The sequence below is a fragment of the Myotis myotis genome, unplaced genomic scaffold (genome assembly GCF_014108235.1).
Source record: "Myotis myotis isolate mMyoMyo1 unplaced genomic scaffold, mMyoMyo1.p scaffold_m19_p_12, whole genome shotgun sequence".
Classification (NCBI taxonomy): domain Eukaryota; kingdom Metazoa; phylum Chordata; class Mammalia; order Chiroptera; family Vespertilionidae; genus Myotis; species Myotis myotis.
The window spans coordinates 28094606-28116156 of record NW_023416316.1 but is presented as its reverse complement, the minus strand read 5'-3'; the positions used below and the strand labels follow the sequence as shown (position 1 = coordinate 28116156).

Sequence of the window (21551 nt, the reverse complement as noted above, 5' to 3'; positions counted from 1 at the left end):
AAACTGAATGCACAAGAAAATGAAAGTCTGTATAAAATGTAAATGCAATTAATTTAAACAAAAGGGTTCTTGTCATATTATTTAAGTATCTTCAGTTATTTCTTTAGGACTAGTGGCTAGGGCTCTATGACCTGATCTTTTTTCTCGCCCTCGTCAGAGCATGTAGTTTGGGGCAGGGCATGTTGCATGCATTACCGAACTGCTGGCCTCCCGACGAGCTGGCTGTGCAGATAGTCTGAGGGAAGAGGTTGCTGCAGCAAAAAGTGGGTTACATACATTACAGACAGTAAGGCTCTGCCCTTGGAAACGAAAGGCCCATAATTTAAGAAAACGCCCCGGGAAGAGCTGGGCCGGGCCAGCCCAGCATTCTGTCACAGTTCATTTGGACCTTCGTAGGGGCGACCTGCGAAGGTGAGTGCCCGGCCAGGGTGGCAGGCCGGGATGCCCGAGTGAGCAACTTGGTAGGGGATGCGGGGTGCGTCACTCCCACTTCCCTAGCCAGGTACGGGCCCCACGAGCGCCGGCGAGCGGGCGCTGACAGCAGCCTCGGCCCGGCCGGGACCCTCCCGGGGCGCCTCCTCCCGGAGGCCACTGACCTTGCCGCGGGCGGCCGCGCTGGCGCAGTCCCCGCGCCGCAGAGCCGGGCGCTGGCCGGGGGCGCCTTTCCACGGTCCCCCAGCGCCGCACCCCGCTGCCAGGTCGCCGCTGAGCCGCGAGGGCCGAGCCCGGAGGCACAGGGGGCGGGGCGGGGCGGGCGCACCCCCGGCCCCGCGGTGGTCTCGGCGGGCGCACGCGCCGCAGTCCCGCAGGCGCGCGGGGCGGAGGGCGGGGAGGGTGGGTGTGCTCCGAGCGCGCACCGCCGCCGCCTCAGCCTGCGCTCCGCCCGCGCCGCGGCTCCCGGCTCGGCCCCAGCACCCAGCACCCCGCACGCCGGCTCCCCAGCGGCCATGGGTGACGCGGGGCCAGCGGTGTAGTCCGCCACCCGGACCGCGTCCCGCACCCTGACAGTCCGGGTAAGCGGGGTCGGGGGCGGCGGGGACCCTGGGGGACTCTGAGGTGCAGTGCGGAGGCCGCCCCGCAGGGGTCCCTGTGTGGATGGGTGGACCTGACTTCTGCTGCCTCCACCCTTTGGGAGCGTCCCCGGTGTGAATGGAGACTCCCAGGGCCGCTCTGCGCTGGCTGCCATGCGGAGGCCCGTGGCATCGTCCCCAGAGAGCGGCTGTGTGACTGCGGGAGGGCATGGGTAGTCTCTGGAGTTGCCCCAGTGGAAGATCATTTGGGAACAGGGGACACCCTCCCAGAGCCTCCGGAGCCTGCGCGGTGGGGGGTGGACCCCACAGAGGACCAGTACTTCCAGGGGGACCGGTCTGGAAGGAACCTCTGCCTGGGAGGAGGGGGTCCTGCTGTGGGATCCCGGCCAGGAGGAACTGCCCATCTGCCCGGAGGACTTGGGCCTTGACCGCCCTTCGGACTCGATGTGCCCTAACCTGTGTCCCTCTGGTGTGGCCCCGAGGTGGGGACCTGGTGGGGCTGCTGCCTCTGCCCATTGCCCCTCATTAGGATGTTTGCTCTTGGTGGTAGCCCAGCTGGCTGCAAGCTGGATTTCAGTGGAGGCAGGAACTTCTGTAAGAGCTCAAGGCTCGAGGACAGGAAGGACCAGTGAGGCCTCTGAAGCAAAGGAAGGAGATCTGCATCCCTGGCGTTGACCATGAGGGAGAAGTAAACTCAGGTGCAACAACCGAATCTGGCAGGTCCTGGCAGGAAAGGCCTTTGAAGGAGGGAAGGAAGGAGAGCTAGGATTCCTGAGCACCTGGGTGCCAATCCTACACCAGGGATGTTTAGCACCTTATATAATCCTTACAGCAGCCTTGAAATTATCTCCTGTTAAACATGAGGCTCTTTAGACTCAGGGAGGTTCAGCAATTTGCCCAAGGTTACAAAGCTTGGAATCATGAAATGTGTGTGGTGTGTTGTTGTTGTTGTTGTTGTGTGTGTTTAGTTTAGTTGGGGAAAAAGTGTCCGGGAGAGGCAGAAACCAGAACCTATGTTTTTAAACAAGTTGCATTAAGGCACCACGCATGGGGCTTTGCAGTCGTGTGTGCTCAGGAAGTGTGATGATGAACTAAGAGGATGCGGAGATTTTCACTGAGGGTGAGACTGCTGCGGGAACTGGTTCGCACTGAATCTCCAGGTTTCAGGGTGTGGCTTCCTCCACTGGCAACCTCACTGTGAGGATGCCTCTGGCTGGCTCTGGGCTTGATTGGGTTTCGAAGAGGCCTCTGGGTGTGGTCTCTGACAGGACTTGCTCCTCGGAACTAGGGGAACCCTTCAGAGGATGGAGTGTCCTGAGACAACCCTCCCGGCTACAGAATCCTTGAGGGAGAGAAGGGGAGACAGTATCATTTTTAGGAAGCATGACCCACTGTCCGGTGGCCATCTAACTACATGCACCAGCAGACACTGGTCATCAGGTACCACTCGGGACACTTGTGCCCCATAGAGCCTCAGCATGAGGAGGAGGAGGGTGGAGACGGTGCAGAACCAAGGACGCTTAACGTTATCTGGGGGACTGCAAAGGGTCTGCATCTGACATGGTAATGCACCCTCATCTTGCCCCCTCAGCTGTGGTCTTGCTTTCATTCCACCTGAATCCTAAGGTGTGAATTTGGGAATCAAGGATAGACTAGTTTCTTGGCCAAAAAAAAAAGAAAAAATGGAGTTGTGCGGAAGCTAAGCAATGGAATTCGCCACAGAGCTATTCCGAGAGAGCTTTTCTGTTCCCCTTCCTCTCTCCTTCCACTCACCCCAACCTACTGACATCTTCCTTTAATAGAAGTGGCTTCCTTGGGCTGGGGTTACACATAGTGAGAAGAGAGATCAGGCCTGTGAGAAAACAGGACAACCTGTTTTGCCCATTGTTAGCTTCTCTTTTTTAACTTGATGGCCGCCTGAAGCCTGGGTGTGGCCCCTCCTGCACAGCTCGGTGGAGTAAGCGGACAAAGGTTTATCTTAGCACCTCCCCACTGCAGAGCTGTTTATAATTCCCTTTCAGTTCGAACCCCTCTCATCAGTGTAAGACACCAAAATAAACAGGGATATGTCTTTTTAAAGGAAATCAGAAGAAGCAAACCTGCAAATATGATCTTTGCTCCAATTCGGATTAGTCGTTTGAGTTTGATTCCTAAACTGGTCTTTTCATTGAGGGCTCTTGGCATCGCCCCCACTCATCACCCTGGGAAATTTGCTGGATGGCTCCAGATGCTCCCCAAATACTGGACCTTGGATATCGCCTCCTAAGCATACGGTCTAACTGTCCCCTAATCACAACATGAGCCTGCAAACCAAATCATTCCAGAGTGGGTGTGAAGGATGTAACCAGGTGCCTTAATCTTCTCAAAGAAAAACAAAAACAAAAAAAAAAAAAATGATCTTTACAAAGGGAAAGACAAGGGGAGAGAATGGCCCAACCAATCTCACTCAGGTGTATACCAATGTCCTGGACAGTCTTTAATCTTCCAAATCTTCTCTCACCACATTCTTATGATTTTCTTCCTCCCACATTTGCCATCTTTTTGACAGTGATTCCTTTTCCTCAAACATGAATAGTAGGACCTTCCCTAGTCCATTTCCCCTACTCCCTGTATTCCCCCCTCAGCATACCTGTTCCTAAGGGAATCATATTTATGCAAATCATTTCCTTTCTCATAGCTACAGAATCTATGATCTCCCAGTCCCACATGCTTTTCTCCAGTAGTGCTCTTGGTTTCTGCTACCCTCACGTCCCAGATTGATTTATTCATTGCTGATGGGACATGTTATCCACTCCACCCCTCAATCTTAATGACCAGTGCTGACAGGAATTATTTCCCGGCTTTGGACCAAGAAACCAAGACCATCATTGTCCAGCTGGAGACATGATTATTTTTTCCATTATAACCCTTCCCTCCATCCTCCTTCCCTTCCAGCAATCCCCTCAGAGAACCACATATGTTTACTCAGTGCACTACTTACCAGGCACTATGCTAGGTAATAATGAGAGTTCCTTGCCCTTGAGGAGTTCTCATAGAATCAGTCTGCATTTCTTTAATCATTTACTATAAAAAGTAAGGAAAGTAAGGGGGAAATTACAGCTTCGCAGAGTATCCACAGGAATCAGTGCGGCGTATGCCTTTTCCCAAGCATCACTGAAATGCAACCATGCTATGCCTTCTCTGGCAGCTCATTCTTAGCCCCCCTGCCATTGCCCTACCCACGTACCTTGAGTAAACCGGCCACACTCTTGACTTCTTACAATAATATGACCGTACCTTATATTTGAATAACATGTTACCATTTACAAAGCCCTTTTATATACATAACCTCTGGTTTGAGAAATGTTTCATCTCAGTGGGATTTTCTCACTAAAACAACAGGGTGTAGGCTGACTGGCTTGCTTGCTTTCCCTTTTCTTTTTCTTTTTTTTTTTCTTTTTCTTTTTTTCCTTCTAATCAGGCTTACGGGTCTCCCAGAGGGAAAGGAAAAGCCCCAATGATTCACTACAGTCCCCTCTTACCAGCTCTTAGGCTATAAAGAGGAGTTTCCTGCTGGGTGGTCAGCCCTGGGACTTAGCAGAGCTATCCTGCTTCCTGACCTCAGAAAATCCAATTCTCTGGGGTTTCTTTTCTCCCTGAAAATCGACATTTATATACTCTTTTAAACAAATGCTTTTAAGCCTACTACCTCAAACCATTTCTTTAGGCTGATCCTTATGTGAACACAAGTTTCCTCGCCTATTACGATTCAGCACCCAGCTGGCTTCATACCATCTGAGCCGCGATGGGAGTCCCCATATAGCTCCATGCCTTGGCATGTGCTTTTACCTCTTCCTGGAATGCTTTTTTTCTCCCTTATCCACTGGGGTAACTCCTACTCATATTTCAAAATTTAGCTCAAGCAACACCTCTTTTTTTTAAATCCCATACTTATGCCCCCTACACACACACATACACTGCACTCTCAGGCTGAGTGAGGTTCCATTTGTCATTCTACCGACAGTTGAGTGCTTGATTTGTGCCTGGCACATAGTAGGCTGCTTTCATCAAATATTTGTGGACTCCACAAACAAGCAGGTTGTGATCATTATGGTGTCATAAGGGCATTAAATGGGGCTGAATAGGTGTTTCAGGGCCCCAGTGCAGAGAACGAGGAGTGCCTCTCCATCTTACTGAAAAGCCCTGCTGGCTAAGTGCAATCACACCAGCCAATCACTGACGGTGTGCTGTTCCTTAACTGCTGCTCTGCTTCTGTGGGAAGCTAGCACTGTAGCTTTTCATGAAGACTCATCCCTGGCCCCCTGAGGCTAAAGATCATGCCGTAATTTTGTCCTCATGTATATTAGAGCCGTGTGGGCTTTCAGAAAATATTAGACAACAACAGGCCCTCCCTCACATCTCATTCTCTTGAGCTGAGTGCAGGAAGACAGCTTCGCTCATTCTTCAGCCCTTCTCCTTGGAGACCCCCTCAAGACCCCTGTGCAGCTGGAATGAGCGTGCCTTCCCGGGCTGACTGAAGCCGGTGCCGCTGCGCTGGCTGAGCATCGGCGAATGGAGGGAGGTGCCAGGTAGACCCCGTTAGGGTCTGTAAAACATGAAAACTAAACGTCTGTAGGCTCCTGCCAAGCAACAACATGGCTGAGTAGAGCAGGAGCACTGTCATGAGGCACCGGATTCCTAAAGCCACACCTCGTCACTGGAGAACAGCCAGACCATTTGGGGCTTGAATTTCCTCAAAGACCAGCAGAAGGTAAGGGGACTCTTTCTGGTGGTTTTTGTTTAAGGTCTCAAGGGAGATGTTAATGTCCACAGTGAGTTTAAAGCCTGGCCTGTGCGTTCTGCATTTTTAGGCCCAGGTGCTGCTTGTATTTCAGTATCCTTGTGGCTGGTCGTCTCCTGTGTGAGGTACGTGGCTTTCTCTGAGGCTGTCTTTCAGGCACATGCTCCCTGGAGCCAGCTGTCAGATACCTTGAAGCTTTCACCTTATGTGCAGATGCTGTGGTGCTAGGTGTCACCAGCCAAAACCCAGCCCACACCAAGCCGAGGGCTTCCGGCACACGCTCTTAGGCAGCTGCCCTTTGTGGGCCAGGCCACAGTGCCGGGGACCATTCAGTTTGGTAATATGAGTCTCTTTTCTTAGCATTGTGGTTGTAGACACTGACTGAATTCCAAAATTCTGGAATTTGTCGGAGAAATTACCCATAACTATTGTATGGTTACCTGTTCTCATCCCCAGTAGCCCTGACTCACTAGTTAGGGTGGGTCACCTCTGGGGAAGCAGAGTAGATGAGATGAGCTGGTGACTGTGCAGTTTCTAGAACTGAGTTTTGAAAATTTTGCCAGATCAGTCTCTCTGGCCAACGCTGAGGAAGAAAAGGGCGGCTAATACCATGATCTCAAATAAGCTTACGTTGCCTGGTCATCTCTGCAACATTTACTCCAACAAAGATTTCTAGAACAGCCACTCCCTGGAAAGCAGGGGAGCCATCTAGATTTTTCTCCCTCTTGGTCTCAGTGAAAAACTAGGATTCCTTTTCCCACCTGCTCAACCCACTTGGTTGGTTTTCCTGTCCCTCAACTCAGAGGTTTTCTTTGTCTTGCTCCTGCCGAGGGAAGCCCTCATAACCATCCAGGCAATCACTTTTAGTTGCTTTTGAGCCTTTTCCAGACAGCTGCCATTCCCATATCAAGAATCAGCTGAAAGCGAGCGAGCCAGCAAGCCGCGTGCCAAGCGTGGAGACTCCTGCCCAGTAGGAAGGCTGTGCCCCAGGCTCCTCACAGCTATGAATCTTTATGGCCTTCCTATTTCTCTACCAGCTCTGGCTGCGAAGCAGCCCCTCCTCCTCCTATCCCCTCCACGTTACCCTTATAAATAATCCCACTGCCGGTGTACGCACGGGCTCTGCGGAGAATGGGCGTGTCTTGCGCACACATTCCAAGCTGCACACATATGCCTCACTGCCTGAAAAATACATCTACACAGACTTCTCTTACCCTAAGAAAGATTCTGGTTGTCATCTATTTTCATTTCCTCCAGATCAGACAGCCCTATTCTACCTTCTGCCTTCTTATCCTTCTGCCATTCACACCACCTGCTCCTGCCCCCTGAGGGTTTTTCCAAGCCTTCCCTAGAGACTACAAATTCTCTGACAGTCATAGCATTCTGAGGACAATGTCTTTTTATCCCTTTCATCCTTGTTAGGGAGGCAGAAAGCCCCAATTATACCCACCAGCCAAACAAGTAATCATTAGGTATAATTTATGGGACCTTTGTAACTTGATTTCCTTTTAACTCTCTCTTCTTCCTAGGATTTCTTCCAGCACAGGGGAGGCCAGGGTTTTCTCACCAGGCATTTTTTAGCATCGCTAATCACTACCACTTGTTCCTCTGGAAATTAGACCTGATGTTGTCAATTTCTCAAACACTGATGGTACACATCATGAATATTTCAGCACATTTTTGCTGTTAGTCAAGGTGTCTTTTGTATGCAGGTTTGAGCCTCTCTGTTAAGCATTAAGGATTATAGCCTCAGTTTTGAAGCCTCTCTCCCTCCCTTTTACTCTCTCTAAAAACAATGGAAAAAGTAGCCTCGGATGAGGATTAACAACAACAAAAAGTGTAGTTCTCTAATCAAAAATGTAAAATGATCCTAAGGCTGTGTTTTTTCAAATTGCAGGTCCAGACCCATTCGCAAGTCATGAAATCATTTTAGAGAGTCACTATCAGGGTTATTTTAATGAAATAGAATAGAGGAGATAGAAAATCTCAGAGAACAGCACGTATAGTAAAAGTAGGATTGTTTCACAAAAGTTTGGGTTCAGTTTCAGTTCTATGAACATGTGTTTATAACTATGTGTGTACAGGTTCACATCATAAACTACATCTCTTACTATGGGTCACAGTTAAAAATTTTGGAAAACATACCACAAAAGGTTTCTGAGGAAAATATTGTGGCCTTGGAAATAGTAATTGATCATGAGGAAGGTCTGCAGTGAAGGTGCGTGTCATTTTGCATTGTCCCTCTTGGTGTGGCGTGCCTGTTCCTGCTCTTCTCACTGCCTACTGGGACTTGCTTTCCCACCTAACTATAGAGCACAGCTCTGCTTGTGAGGGGAACATAGGCCTTTCCTCTTCAAGAATCCCCTAGGTCCATAGCCTCCACAAAAGCTCTAACATACACATGTGCCTTCCTCTCCAACCCAACCCCCAACCCCAGCCTGGCTGGATACCCTCATTAGGTCACATTTTTAAAGAATTGTACACTTGAAACCTATATAATTTTATTAACCAATGTCACCCCAATAAATTCAATAAAAATTATTTTAAAAAATAAGTCAGAGAAAGACTGAATGAAATACTGTATAGTCTCACTTATATGTGGAATCAAAAGACATTGAACTCATAGAAACAGATGGTTACCAGACACTGGAGGATCGGAGAAATGGGGAGATGCTGGCTAAAGGGTAGAAACATTCAGTTACAAGATGAGTAAGTTCCAGGATCTAAGGTACAGCATGATGACTTTAGTTAACAATGTTGTATTATATACTTGAAAGTTGCAATAAGAGTTCAACTTTAATGTTCTCACCATAACAACAATATAATAATTATGTGAGGTAAAAGATGTGCTAAGTAACATTATTATAGTAAAGCTTCACAATCCTATATATTAAAAGGCTAATATGCTAATAGACCGAATGGTGAAACAACCAAACAACTGGTAGCTATGATGTGTGCTGACCACCAGGGGGTGTGCACAAAACATGGCAGGCGTTGGCCACGGCGGGATGGTGGAGCAGGTGAGCGAGGGCAACAGACCAAGGCGGGGCGCCAGTCGCTGTCATCGGGGTGAGCCTCTAGTGGTTACTGAAAATTCTTTGCTCCCACACGCCATGGTCCCGCTTAGTGCTTGCACCTGCTGCCAGCGCTGGCCCCGCATGCACCGGGTGCTGATGCCCAGCGCCTGCCCTGCTCACTGGGCGCCATCAGCGGGTGCGAGCAGCGGCTGCCAGCACTGATCGTCCCTGAAGGCTTCTCCACCTCCCCCTGCTCTTGAAGGGCGATCAGGGCAGCAGCGGCCACTTGCACCCACTGATAGCGCCGGCCCGCTCACACCCGCTCCTGGCGCTGGCCCCAATCACTCTGCGCCTTCAGCGGTGCGAGTGGCCTGTGCTGTCAGTGCATGGGAGCAGAGGCGGGAGCAAGGCTGCCGGCATGCATACAGGGGACCAGGGGCCATAGCAGGAGGGGCTGGGCAAGGGCTTGGAGGATGGGCCGAGACCCGCCCCTGTGCCCACCGCAGCCTTGTGGCCCACAGTTCCTTTCAAGGTGCATGAATTCGTGCACTGGGCCCCTAGTGTGTGTGTGTGTGTGTGTGTGTGTGTGTGTGTGTGTGTGTGTGTGTGTATCAAATCATCACATTGTACACCTTAAATTTATACAATGTTATATGTCACTTATATCTCAATAAAGCTGGAAAGTAAATATAAAACTACCCTCTCTCTCTTTACCCTTGACCAATCAATTATTTTATTCCTAAGTTTCTCCAATTCTATTTACATGCTATCAAATACACTTAGTCATCATCATTCCTGCTGCCATCATTTCCGTTTAAACCCTCTACATCTTGTCTGGACTATTATAATAGCCTTCTAATTGGCCCTAACCTTTTCTCCTACCTCTGTCACCTTTTCCCACAAACAAACAGAGGGTAACTTCTGACCCATCCTTCAGGATCCACACTGACTCCCAGTAGTGTGGTCTCACTTCGTTTAAGCACTTCAGCACTTTGTCTTATTCTTCTTTGAGTTTTGATATTAAGTAGCTTGAGTGGTAAGACTTCTCCTGTCTTCTGTTTCCTATGATGAGTGGTTAGTGCCTTGCACAAAGTACTGTTCAATAAGCCTTGATTATAATGGATAGAGAGCAAGGCTAAAATGGACTCTGCTCCACTTTACGTAGAACAAGCATTCCCCACCCCCACCCCAGCTGACTCCACTAAGGCCCCTCAGGCTGGGAAATAGCAAACAGCTTTGCAATGTGCCCTCAATTTCCAGTGCCATGCTCTGCAGAGGAAGAGCAGGGATGACGTTACTTTTTAACCTGTAAAGGATATGGACCTTTCTTGAAAGGTTCAGAAAAATCAAAGCAGAAAAATGTGAGAGTGACATGAATAAAGCCTCACAAATGTGAGAAGCACCTTAGAGCTTGTCATGGGCCAGTTGTTGGGTGGACTAAGAGATAATCAGACCCCTAAAGAGGCGCAGCTATTAATTAGGGGGCAAAGGAGAGTTTGTGACTTTGACCACATGGTAGCGTTTCCTGACTACCTATTCAGGAATCCTCTGGAAATAGGAGTTCATTCACTCTGACTCAAAAAGTAGGCATTTGATGTGGATTATCCCTGGGTGGGTTGTGCACAGCTCTTACTGGAGGAGCTTCCCTTAAATCAGAAGGCTGAAATATGTTGCTGTAGTCTTACATTAAGCCTTGGGTCATCTTGTGGGGCAGAAGAGAGACTTGGGCTCTGAGGTCTCCAACTACCTCAAAGGAGTGGAGGCCTGGGATCCCTGAACGTAACTGGCTTTGGGACAGGATGGATAATACCATCATGCTTCCCAGTCTATTAAGCACAGGTAAGCCCATGAACTAATGTTATCTTCATGACAGCCCTATGAAGTACAGTGAGCCAAGAGCCTCATTTCATAGATGGGGAAAAAAGCCAAGTCACAAGACCAGTCAGAAGTAGAACCAAGGTCTTCTGACTCCTTAACAATTGCTCTTTCTACCCCACCACTACCGAGTTAGAAAAAAAAAGAAACTGCACTGGTCTGTGTTACACAGTGGTTAGAACATCAGTCCACATACTAAGGGTCACAGGTTCAATTCCCGGTCAAGGGGGCGTACCTGGGTTGCAGGTCTAATCCCACCCAGTCTGGGCACGTGCAGGAGGCAACAAATTGATATGTCTCTCTCACATCAATGTTTCTCTCCTTCCCTCCCTTCTACTCTCTAAGAGAGAGAGAGAGAGAGAGAGAGAGAGAGAGAGAGAGAGAGAGAGAGAGAGAGAGAAGCTATTTAATAACATTTGCCACTTAGGTAAATGCTTGAAGCTGATTGGCTCAACATGGTCAGCCATTAGCTGAGTCCGGGCCCCTCTGCTTTTTGCTCACAGAGCCATGGGGGTGTTGATGTCCAAGCGGCAGACAGTGGAGCAGGTGCAGAAGGTGAGCCTGGCTGTGTCTGCTTTCAAGGATGGGCTGCGGGACAGGCCTTCCAACCAACGCACAGGTGAGCTTCCAGGGTCCCACCATGACACTGTAGAGGGCTCTGTCCAGGAGGTGCAGGAGGAGAAAGAAGCAGAGGCAAGCACCTCCGTGCTCCAAGAAGAGAGCAGCATCAACCGTGCAGCCTGGGAGAGGCTCCGAGACGGGCGCGGAGTGGAACCTGAGGAGTTTGACAGGAACAATCGTTTTACCCCTCCTGCCTTCATCCGCCCTACCCGGAAGCTGGATGATGACAAGCCTCCAGATATCTGCTTGGAACCCAGAGAGCCTGTGAGTGTCCAGTTAGGGAAGATTCACCAAGTTTTAGACCTTCTGAGGATCAGGAAGCAGGACAGGGAGGGCTGGGTATGGTTAAAGTGAGGCTCAAAACCAGAAAGATGGCGTTCACTCTAGAACGATCTTTGAGTTTCTGCCACAAGAATAAAATTGTTAGTTACCTTCTGGATTAGTCTTAGTGAAAGACTTGAGGCAGAAGGTGACAAGGAATGACACCATGGCAGGTCTTCCGCCAGCCTTCCCACCTTAGGGATAGTACTACCCCGTGGAGGGAGCATTTGGAAATTAGTGGGGTGGGGAGAGTTGGGGAGGTCACGATAACTGTGGGAGTTGCTACTGGTATTTGGTGCCAAGAAAATCAGGATGCTAAGTGTCCGGCAATGCCTGGGACAATCTCTCACAACAGATTATTCTTTCCAAAAATGGTAGTAGCATTCCTGTTGAGAAACATGGTCACACAGGCCTGAGCAGCTGGAAGAGCCTGCTGGTTCTTGTCTTCCAGAGACAAGATGAGAAATACTGCCTTAACACTGCCTCCAGTTGGAGCTGTTTCCCTCGGCTGCTCCGGGGAGACGCAGCCCTATATGGGGAGCTCTGTGCTTGGTGGCCGAGGATCTTGCTGCACATCCCCGTTCATTCCTGCCATCTTTCCCCAGGTCGTCAGTGATGAGATGTGTGATGTCTGCGAGGTCTGGACGGCCGAGAGCCTCTTCCCGTGCAGGGTCTGCACCAGGGTTTTTCATGACGGCTGCCTGCGTCGCATGGGCTACATCCAAGGAGACAGCGCGGCAGAGGTGACCGAGATGGCACACACGGAAACAGGCTGGAGCTGCCACTACTGTGTGAGCCTGGACTGCAGGGGCCACGGGCTGTTGCACCTCAGAGGACATGGCACTGTTTCTGGAGGCTCAGTCTTAGGACACCAGTTTCTAGGCAGTGACCTAAAGAGTTTTCCAATAGTAGATGTAAGGGTCCTAGAGCTAGGACAGGATTTCTCTACTTCAGTACTGCTGAGATTTATGGCACAGTAATTCTTTGTTGTGGGAGCTGTGTGCATTGTAGGATTTTTAACAACATCCCTGGCCTCCTCTAGCCACCATCTAAACCAGTGGTTCTCAACCTTCCTAATGGCACGACCCTTTAATACAGTTCCTCATGTTGTGGTGACCCCCGACCATAAAATTATTTTCCTTGCTACTTCATAACTATAATTTTGCTACTGTTATGAATCGTAATGTAAATATCTGATATGCAGGATGTATTTTCATTGTTACAAATTGAATATAATTAAAGCATAGTGATTAATCACAAAACAATATGTAATTATATATGTGTTTTCCGATGGTCTTAGACGACTCCTGTGAAAGGGTCGTTCAACCCCCAAAGGGTCGCGACCCACAGGTTGAGAACCGCTTATCTAAACACTAGTGATTCTCAAATCTGTGTGTCCAAAACTAAATTTTCTCTGTCTCTTGGCCTTATATTCATATCTATGCTTTACATGTACTTCATATTCAACATGCCCCCAAATGAACTTATCTTTCTCCTAAAACCTGTTCTCCTTCCATTTCTTATCTCTGTGAATACCACTTCACCCTACCTCCCAGTTACCAATCCCAACTTATTTCTCTCTTTAATTCCTCACATCTAGTAGGTCAACAGGTCCTATTGATCCAACTTCCTAATACCTCTCAACTCTCTCCATTCTCATGCTTTAGTTTAGCCACTCATCTATACTATACACAGCCACCTAACTGCTCTCCATGCCTCCAGGCTTTGCCCCTCTAATCCATTTTCCACACAGCAGTCAGAAATTTCACAGTGGCACTCCACACTTCAAAACCCTTCAGTGACTCCCCTTTGCGCTCAGAATAAAGGCCCAATTTGAGGGGTTCCATAAAGGGTATTTGAGGTATCATAGCCAGGCTTCTGCCTACTTCCCCTCCCTTTTATCATTCCTTCCTGCTCTCCCCACACACATACGCTACACTCCAGCCTTAGTGCACATCTCACAGCGTTACACACCACTGTGCCCAGCATGTACAACGTTCTCAGTAAGTGTTTACTGAAAGAATGGTTTGAGTTCTTTATGAAATGCACAAATGAATATTCATGAAATGTCTGCTTCCTATTCTTTGCTGGCATTTTAGGGGAGGAGGGAAATAACTTACTAGAAAGAATCTTTGATATTTTAAAGACTGTGATAGTGTCAATGAATGTTAACAAAATAACACATCAGTGCTCTTTTGGAATTAAAACTTCTATGGCACCACACAAAAAAAACCTCATTTGATTCTAGGAACTTTGTCATAATGGCATCTCTTTCAAAACCACTTTGGAGTGATACAACCCATTAGGAGCAGAGTTACAGTTAAAATTATTTTAAGCTAAAATACTCTTGAGCACCATCTACCACAGACGCCAGTTCCCTAAAATGGATAAAGATGGAGCTTCCCTGGTGGATGGGGCCAGGGATTCACAACTCCACTTTCTAGTCCGCTTTCTCGCTTGCAACAGCTTCCTAAGGCACTTCCAGAGAACCTCAGAAAATAATTTTAAATAACTGTTTTAGTAAAAGGGACTCAGGTCTGGAGTCAGGGTACCTGGTTCTGGGGAAGACCCTGCCCCACAGTTGAGCAACTCTAAGCAAGCCCTTTCCCCTTTCCCCTTGACTGTGAATGGGAGACTAGGTTTACATGGCCTCAGGATTGCCTTCCAGTTGACATACTGTTTCCATTCCTCTGGCTCTTTGGCCTGTCTTTCTTACTGGCCTGTGTGGCCACTGACTCAGCTCTTCCTTTTCTTTTTCCTCAGAACAATCTCAACTTGCTGCTAACCGAGGAGGAGATGTATAGCCTCACAGAGACCTTTCAGCAGTGCAAAGTCATCCCTGGTAAGGCCGGATGGTGCTGCTGGATGGAGAGGGGCTGGGCTGATTTCTCCATCATACTTTCCAGGATGAAAGGAATATCGTGGAATTTGGGGGTTAAGGGGTAAATAGGTCCCTGTTCCCAAGCTGTTGGCCAGCAGGGGCACCCACACCCAGCCACAGCCTGAGTCATCTAGTGATGGGAGATAAAGACTCTACAAGAGCTGTGGATATAGGGGCTCTGGAGGGTACCCTAGAGGTGAATGGAGGTGCCCCATCGGATGAGGAAGGAGTGGGCATGGCTAGCATGCGGTACCTCCCCATAGATTGCTCTCTGACGCGGGAGGACTTCCTGCGCTACCGCCACCAAGCAGCAAAGCGGGGGGACAGTGACAGGGCTTTAAGCGAGGAGCAAGAGGAGCAGGCAGCCCGCCAGTTTGCAGCCCTGGACCCTGAACATCGAGGACACATAGAGTGGCCTGACTTCTTGTCCCATGAGTCCCTCCTGCTTCTGCAGCAATTGCGTCCCCAGGTAAGGGCCAGCTGAGGTGAATGTCTATGGGATACTGGGTGACAGACACCTGGAAGCATGCTGGGCAGGTTGGGGGAACACCGGGTACTCTCTGAGTAGGGACCAGTACCAGAAAAGGGCTCAGGTGCCATCCAGTGGCAGGTGACCCAGTGCCTAGGCCGAGGAAACTGCCCAAGGAAGACTGATCTGCACTGGACCCCACTGCAAATGTTGGTGTTACCAGAAAGGCTCTGGGCTGCCGCAAAGGGAGGTTGCAGAGGTGGTAATGGAGGTAAAATTCTCTGTGGCTTGACAGTTTACAAAATATTTTTACCTCCGAGATCTTAACTTGTCTCTTCTTCCTCAGAACTCTCTGTTAAGGCTCCTGACAGTCAAGGAGCGGGAGCGAGCCCGGGCCACCTTCCTGGCGTGGGGCAGTGGGAGCACCATCAGTGAGGCAGAGTGCCACCGTGCTCGGCACTCGTGGTTCCACAAACTCCTCCCAGAGGCTCCTTCCTCCAGTGTCAGGTCCGCTCCCTACCAATCCCTGCCCCCACTACATACCCTCCTCCTTTCCCACCCAAGTGGCCACGAATAGGAAATGTACCTCCCTGCTTCTCCTGCCAACAGCCAGGAGAGGATCCTCCTGTGCATTAGACAGAGGACAGTGACCCCTACTGGCCAAGGCATGGGGCCGTCTCTACTCCAAACTGTTGTCCCATATCAGAAAGCCTAGACGTGCACATGGGTTCACCAGAGTTTGGGAGGTGCCAGGCTTTTCACTCCAATGCCCTTATGCCCAACAGCATCAGCCATGTGGGTCCCATAGCAGACAGCAGCCCAGCCAGCAGCAGCAGCAAGAGTCAGGACAAGGCCCTGATGCCCACAGAGCGTGAATCCAGGTGAGTGGGATCTCCTCAACTGGCTGTGTGCTCCCCCAACCACCCAATACACACAAGTAAGAGAGGGCATTGCCCATTGTCACCCCCAAACAGTAAGTGCCCACCTCAGACACCAGGCTCCAGGAGTGCACATTTGACCACAGATCCTTAGGGCCTGCCAGCTGGTCTGTCAGCTTGGAAGCACAGTTGGCCATAACCATGTCAGGCACAATCCAGGGCTCCTGGAGTTTTGTCCAACTCAAGCCGCACTGACACTGGGATCAGGTCTCATGCGCCTCCGGGCTCTGCAACAGCCTCACAAACCTGCGCTTTGATTCTATTCTAGATCTGTGGACTGGCCTACCTTCCTGCGGGAGAATGTCATCTACATCTTGGCTGCCCGCCCAAACAGCGCAGCCATTCACCTGAAACCCCCAGGATAGCATGGAGCAGAGAAGCTGAATTCTGGGACAGTGGCATTCTCTCCTTTTCCCTTTTCCCTCTCCCCCACCAACCTCTGGTACTGAGGCTTAGGAGGACGGAGCACTGCCAGCATCTCAGTTTTTCACCAAGTTATGGCACTGAAATCACCATTCCCCTCACAGCAGAGGCAGTAAACGCACTGCCACAGGGAGATGCCCTGGGAGCTGTGGCAGCACCAGTCCCGGACACACCCACCCACCTCCACATGATAGACGGGACCCACCACTGCACATGTATATGCCTGCACACTCACCCCTTGCAGCCCATGCCTTCAGAGACCTGGTTCTTTTGGTTTAAAAGGACCAAAGTTCCTTTGTGAAGCCACTGGTATAGATGAGGGGTCTTGACTCACCCCATTCTATTGGCCAGTTCCAATTCCATTAGATAAGACACTGGCCAAGCGATTCTTAATAAGGGGCATATCAGACCCACGAGCTGTCCTGGAGATGCTGACAGGTTCCCTTTCCCCCATTGAAAATCCCTCCTGTGCTGAGCCACTGTTCTGGTAGGTGTGTGCTATGTCCCTCAGGGGTGTTGGGGTGGGAAATGGTTAAAAACCACCACTGCACTTCAGCACATGATTTACTTAAATTCCAATTCCTGGTAACAGAGAAGGTAACGAGTCTGTGGAGCCCTAATTAGAAAAGGGGGAGGCAGTCCCTCCCAGGGACCCAGAAGTCTAGGAACTTCTTAGCCAGGTCATTCAAGTCCTTTTAAAGTCTTTAGAAGAGCTGCCAAAAATCAAGGTGAGCCATCCTGGCCCTTGTTTTTCAGATGCGAGCTCATGGCCCAGAGCCCACGGGGCCTGAATGGAATAAGTATGATGGCAGGAGTCACCGCCCTCTGTGTTACATGCTTCACCCAAGTCAGCTACCAGGGAGACCTGCAGCCTGAGCTCCAGTGAGGACAAGGTCTGGATGGAAGAAAAGAGGCGAAGGCTCATGCTTCCAGCTCAACTCAACTGTAGACCTAGAAAAGTGTGCCATTGTGTGGAGAACAGAGCCAGCCTCTTCCACAGACGAAGAAAGAACAGCTCCACAGAAACTCTGAGGAGGGACTTCTTTCAACCACCCTGGCAAAGAGGATAAGAGGCTGGATCGAAGACGAGGATCTGCATCTCAGCTCTCTTAAGCAGATAAAATTCCAGCAAAGCCTCACAGAAGGACTGTTTTCTCTTCTCCCCATCACTGAGATACAGCCTGAGTTGCTACTTCTCCCCACTGTTTGCTACATGTTCTTCTCCACCAGGATAAGGCCTGGGCCTAGAATGGGAGACCTTTGGGGACAAGCAGAGGCTGCCACAAGGCCACCAAGCCTGGCCTCCACGCCCCAGCAATCCTTCCTAAGTTCTCAAGTCGGTGCCTGTTGTGGGTCAGCCCTGGTCCTTGGGTTCAGGTTTCTGTTTCCAACCTAATGGCAGGTTTAGCCAGATCTGACTACCAAGAGTTATTTGAGAGGGGGTTGGCTCTATATGCAGAAGCTAACATATCTCCATTGCTCAAGTAATTTGTACTAAATTAGGTGTTTACAAAAGCAGTAGCATACAGCTCAGTGTTGAGATGCTTAGAGGAAAGAGGGGAGCCACAACGAGGAGTATGGTATGGTCTCCTGAAGAAACTGCCTGACCTGGAAGCAGGGTGAGAAGCTTCTGAGGTTGGATTATTTAGGACTAAAATGAGACAGCTAGAAGATGAGACTGGGTTCGTGTATATGACCCTGGAAAATTCAAAACCCACAGCTTTTTTAATATTGATTTTTGTTGTTGTTAATCCTCACCCAAGGTTATTTTTTCCATTTATTTTTAGAGTACAAGGGGGAGGGGGGGGAGAGAAACATTGATGTAAAAGAGACCCATCGATTGGTTGACTCCCAAACGCGCTCTGACTGGGCCCAGAGATTGAACCTGCAACCCAGGTACGAGCCCTTGACTGGGAATTGAACCCACAACCCTTCAGTGCACAAGCCAATGCTCTAACCGCTGAATGAACACACTGGCCAGGTCCAAAACCCACAGGTTTTTGTAAATATTTCTTACCCATACTCTCAGGATGATCAATAGGAGGGGTCATTATTCAGCCCAGCCAAAAGAAAGAAAAGAAAGAGAAAGCACATGACTCGGGCTAAAGGACTGCATCTGAAGCAGCCAGGCCTAAGAAGATTAAAGCACATTAAGCACAGGGCCTCCTGCTTACTCTCCTGGCAAATCACTTTCTACATCAATGGCCTTGGGCTGCTGGATCTCGTGGACAGGGCATTTTGAGTAAAGACACGCTCTGGACTTTGAGAACTGACAGCTTTTTTTCTCCTGCCTCATCATCAGTCACAGGGACTAGAAGTCTACCCTCTTGTTCCCTGACCTTTACAGATCAAGGGGATGCCTGTCTCTCTGGAGATGCAGCTTCTAGCTTTCCATGGGTGAGTGGTGACAGGCCAGGGGCCAGGTCAGGCTAGCTGGATCCCTAGGCCTGGCAGAGCAGACCCCAGAGCTCTTCCACAACAGGATCGGCCCCATTTGGGATCACCTCTCCCTATTCCAGGACAGCAAGCTTCCTTGGTAGGGCATGCTGCAGAGGGCCCAGGGAACATTGCCCGCAGCAAAAGGTAGAGTCCCCCGTCCACAGGAGTCCCAGGAAGCAGAAAAGCATCGAAAAGCAACCAGCTTCTGTAGGCATCTAATGTTTTACCAAAGGAGAGGTTCCATAGTCCTCCCCATCCAGCGTTGCAGAAGCCCCACCCCAGCCCCTGTTCAGGATTTCCCTTTGTAGTGTCCTAATCCATGGAGCCCTTTTATCAACCTAGTGAACTCAATTCTCTATCCTTTTCAAGCCCTTTCATCACTGTGACGGTCTGAAATTCTGCCAAGCACAAAAATTGCTGTCTGACTCTAAGAAGGATAAGAGAAAATGTTTCCGTCTTTTCCTGGCAGACCAAAACTGGGATCAGTGCTTTTCCCAAGAACTCCCCCTCCCCCCACCAAGAGAAGCTGGAGTGACATATATGCTCCTCTGAAAACCATCTGCCCAAGCCTGGTTTTCACCCAACCGTCCTCTTCCCCATGCTCAAATTTAAGGACAGGGACCTCTGGATGACACAATGAAGCTGCAGCAACAGAGGGTCAGCTGAGACAGTAGCTATGGCCACATGATGTCTCTAGGTCTGCTTCGTGGCTTCCTGTGCTAAGACCAGCCTTCCCCAACAGATCCAGGCTCTACACTTTTGAGCAATGATCACTTTGGGTCCCAGGGATGGAGCAGTTCCTCACTCCTAGGTACTGTCCCACTCTCAAGTGCTCTTCTTCCTTTGAGGACAGCCACAGCCAAAGCCATGAGCACATTGCCTCTTCCTGCCCTCAGCCCAAGTGACTGGGGCTGCAGGGCTGACACTGGCCTTTCTGGCCCTGGTGCTCCCTGTGGGATGTCACCCTGGCCTTGTTTGAGTGGCCAACTCTGGGGGTTCCCCCATTCCCATCACCAATATGGGAAGCACAGAATCAAACTGCCTGGGAAGAGGACGCCTCGCGGGGGGTAAGCCCAGGATTGTGCCTGGGCCTCTTAGGCCAAAGCACAACCTCAACCATTGCAGGTCTCACAGCTTTAGTAAGAGTGATGCCAGGAAGCCCTAAAGCCAAGAGGGAAGCTCAGCAGAAGCTGTCTGGCAGGGCCCCAGACCAGCCCTGACCACCCCAGAGCCAAGAGTAACCTCCAGGTAGGACTGGTAGCAGGCTCTAGTGGCCCTGCAAGCATGTCCTCTTCCAACCAGCAGGGTAAAGGCGCCATGAGGCAGAACAACCTTGATGCCACAATTTCAGGACATCCTGGCAGCACCTGTAACCACACCCCGTTCACCCCTCTCTTACAGTGGACTAACATTGCTACCTTCTCCAGGCCATTTAGTGTGAATTTGCCCAGGATCTCTCTCTGGGCTCTTGCCTGCAGCCTAGACAATAGAGACTCCCCTGAGTGGAGGATACTAATGCACATGCCTGGACTGGGCACTTTCCCTGCTGTTGCTTTCCTGCTGCCACTGCTTCTGGCAACCTTCAAAACAGCTTATGGAATTTCCACTGGACCCAACTAGCACTAAGGAAAACCTTGTTCCCTCTGGACCACGTGCCCTGATGACCCAGATCATGGAGACGGTGAAAGGTCTGGTCTGGGCCACTAAGAAGCCTAATCACAGTGCGTACAGAATGGGTTGGTGTGTCCACGGACATGAACAAGGTATAAGTATCAAGGCCTTTCCATATCGTAGCCTCCTTTAAAAGATGGCCGATGCTCTGTCTCTCAGCCAAATTCAGGCTTGTGAGGTGGGTTCTGAGAGCACTCGAGTAACAGTGGGGTCCTATGTCCTGTGGTCCTTCATGCCCTTCCTCTGTGCTTCTCTGAGGAAGGTGACTTGACAGTAGCTGAGGGGAACATCCCCAAGCCCTGTCTCCGCATCATCCCAGCTGCATGCTCCTCCCCACGCTCAGCTTTCACTCTAGAAGGAGCTGATGCTCCAGGGGGTGAACACAGTGGAAATCATAATAAAGAGATTGTGATGCTATGTCAGCTTCCTGTTTCCTATTGTTTGGGGCATCTGGTGAGTTTCTGTGTGATTTCCTATCATTGGCCAATTCCTGAGTCTGAGCCTAAGACAGTAGCAGCTATAGCCTCCAAGAACACAATACACCGTGGCTCTCTTTCTAAAGCTTCCTTGGCACTGACCTTCCCAAGAAGTAAGTGATGTGTGGGAGTGGGAGGAGGCAAGGGTTCCATCACCAGCACAGAGGGGACATGGACGCACTGAAGAGGCCAGAGTTTTTGGCGAAACTGAGGAAGAAGTAAGTCTTCTAAGCCTGTCTGCTTTGTACAGTCCCATCCTTCCCATCAAGGGCCCATTTTAAACACTTTTCTCTTCCCAGTTCCTGCTGAGCTACAAGTAGGGAAGCTAGTTGGCTGTGTTTTCTCCTGGTCTTCTGGGCCCTCCTTGGTCTGAGAGTTTCTTACCCATTCTTGCTAGTTGTTTTAATGTGACATAATAGGGTTGGTTAACTGCAGTCTGGAGAAACTGTTTCAGAGGACGATGGACTCCCCACTCATGTCTTTACCCGGTAAGAACACAACCAGTACCTGTAGCAGGAAAGCATCTCCAGTCTGTGGCTCAGGGGCAGGTTTTCTGCCTCCAAGCCAAATACAAATAATTGTTAACATTTTTACGCACTGGGAAGTTCT

General features: G+C 49.9%; 1 protein-coding gene across 4 annotated transcripts; it reads left to right on the top strand.

Moving 5' to 3' along the window:
* Positions 1-831: 831 nt before the first annotated feature.
* PHF24 (PHD finger protein 24) lies at positions 832-20888 on the top strand. Of its 4 annotated transcripts, none has more exons than XM_036330499.1 (9): positions 832-1013; positions 11207-11258; positions 11370-11588; positions 12251-12436; positions 14409-14487; positions 14790-14995; positions 15342-15502; positions 15781-15876; positions 16202-20888. In XM_036330499.1, the coding sequence occupies exons 2-9, from the start codon at positions 11211-11213 to the stop codon at positions 16296-16298; spliced, it is 1092 nt and encodes a 363-aa protein (XP_036186392.1). In that variant the 5' UTR covers positions 832-1013; positions 11207-11210; the 3' UTR covers positions 16299-20888. The 4 variants fall into 4 exon arrangements, with proteins under 4 accessions (XP_036186392.1, XP_036186390.1, XP_036186393.1 ...); XM_036330500.1 differs by lacking the exon at positions 832-1013 and adding an exon at positions 5680-5781; XM_036330497.1 differs by having other exon boundaries at positions 11207-11588.
* Positions 20889-21551: the final 663 nt, after the last annotated feature.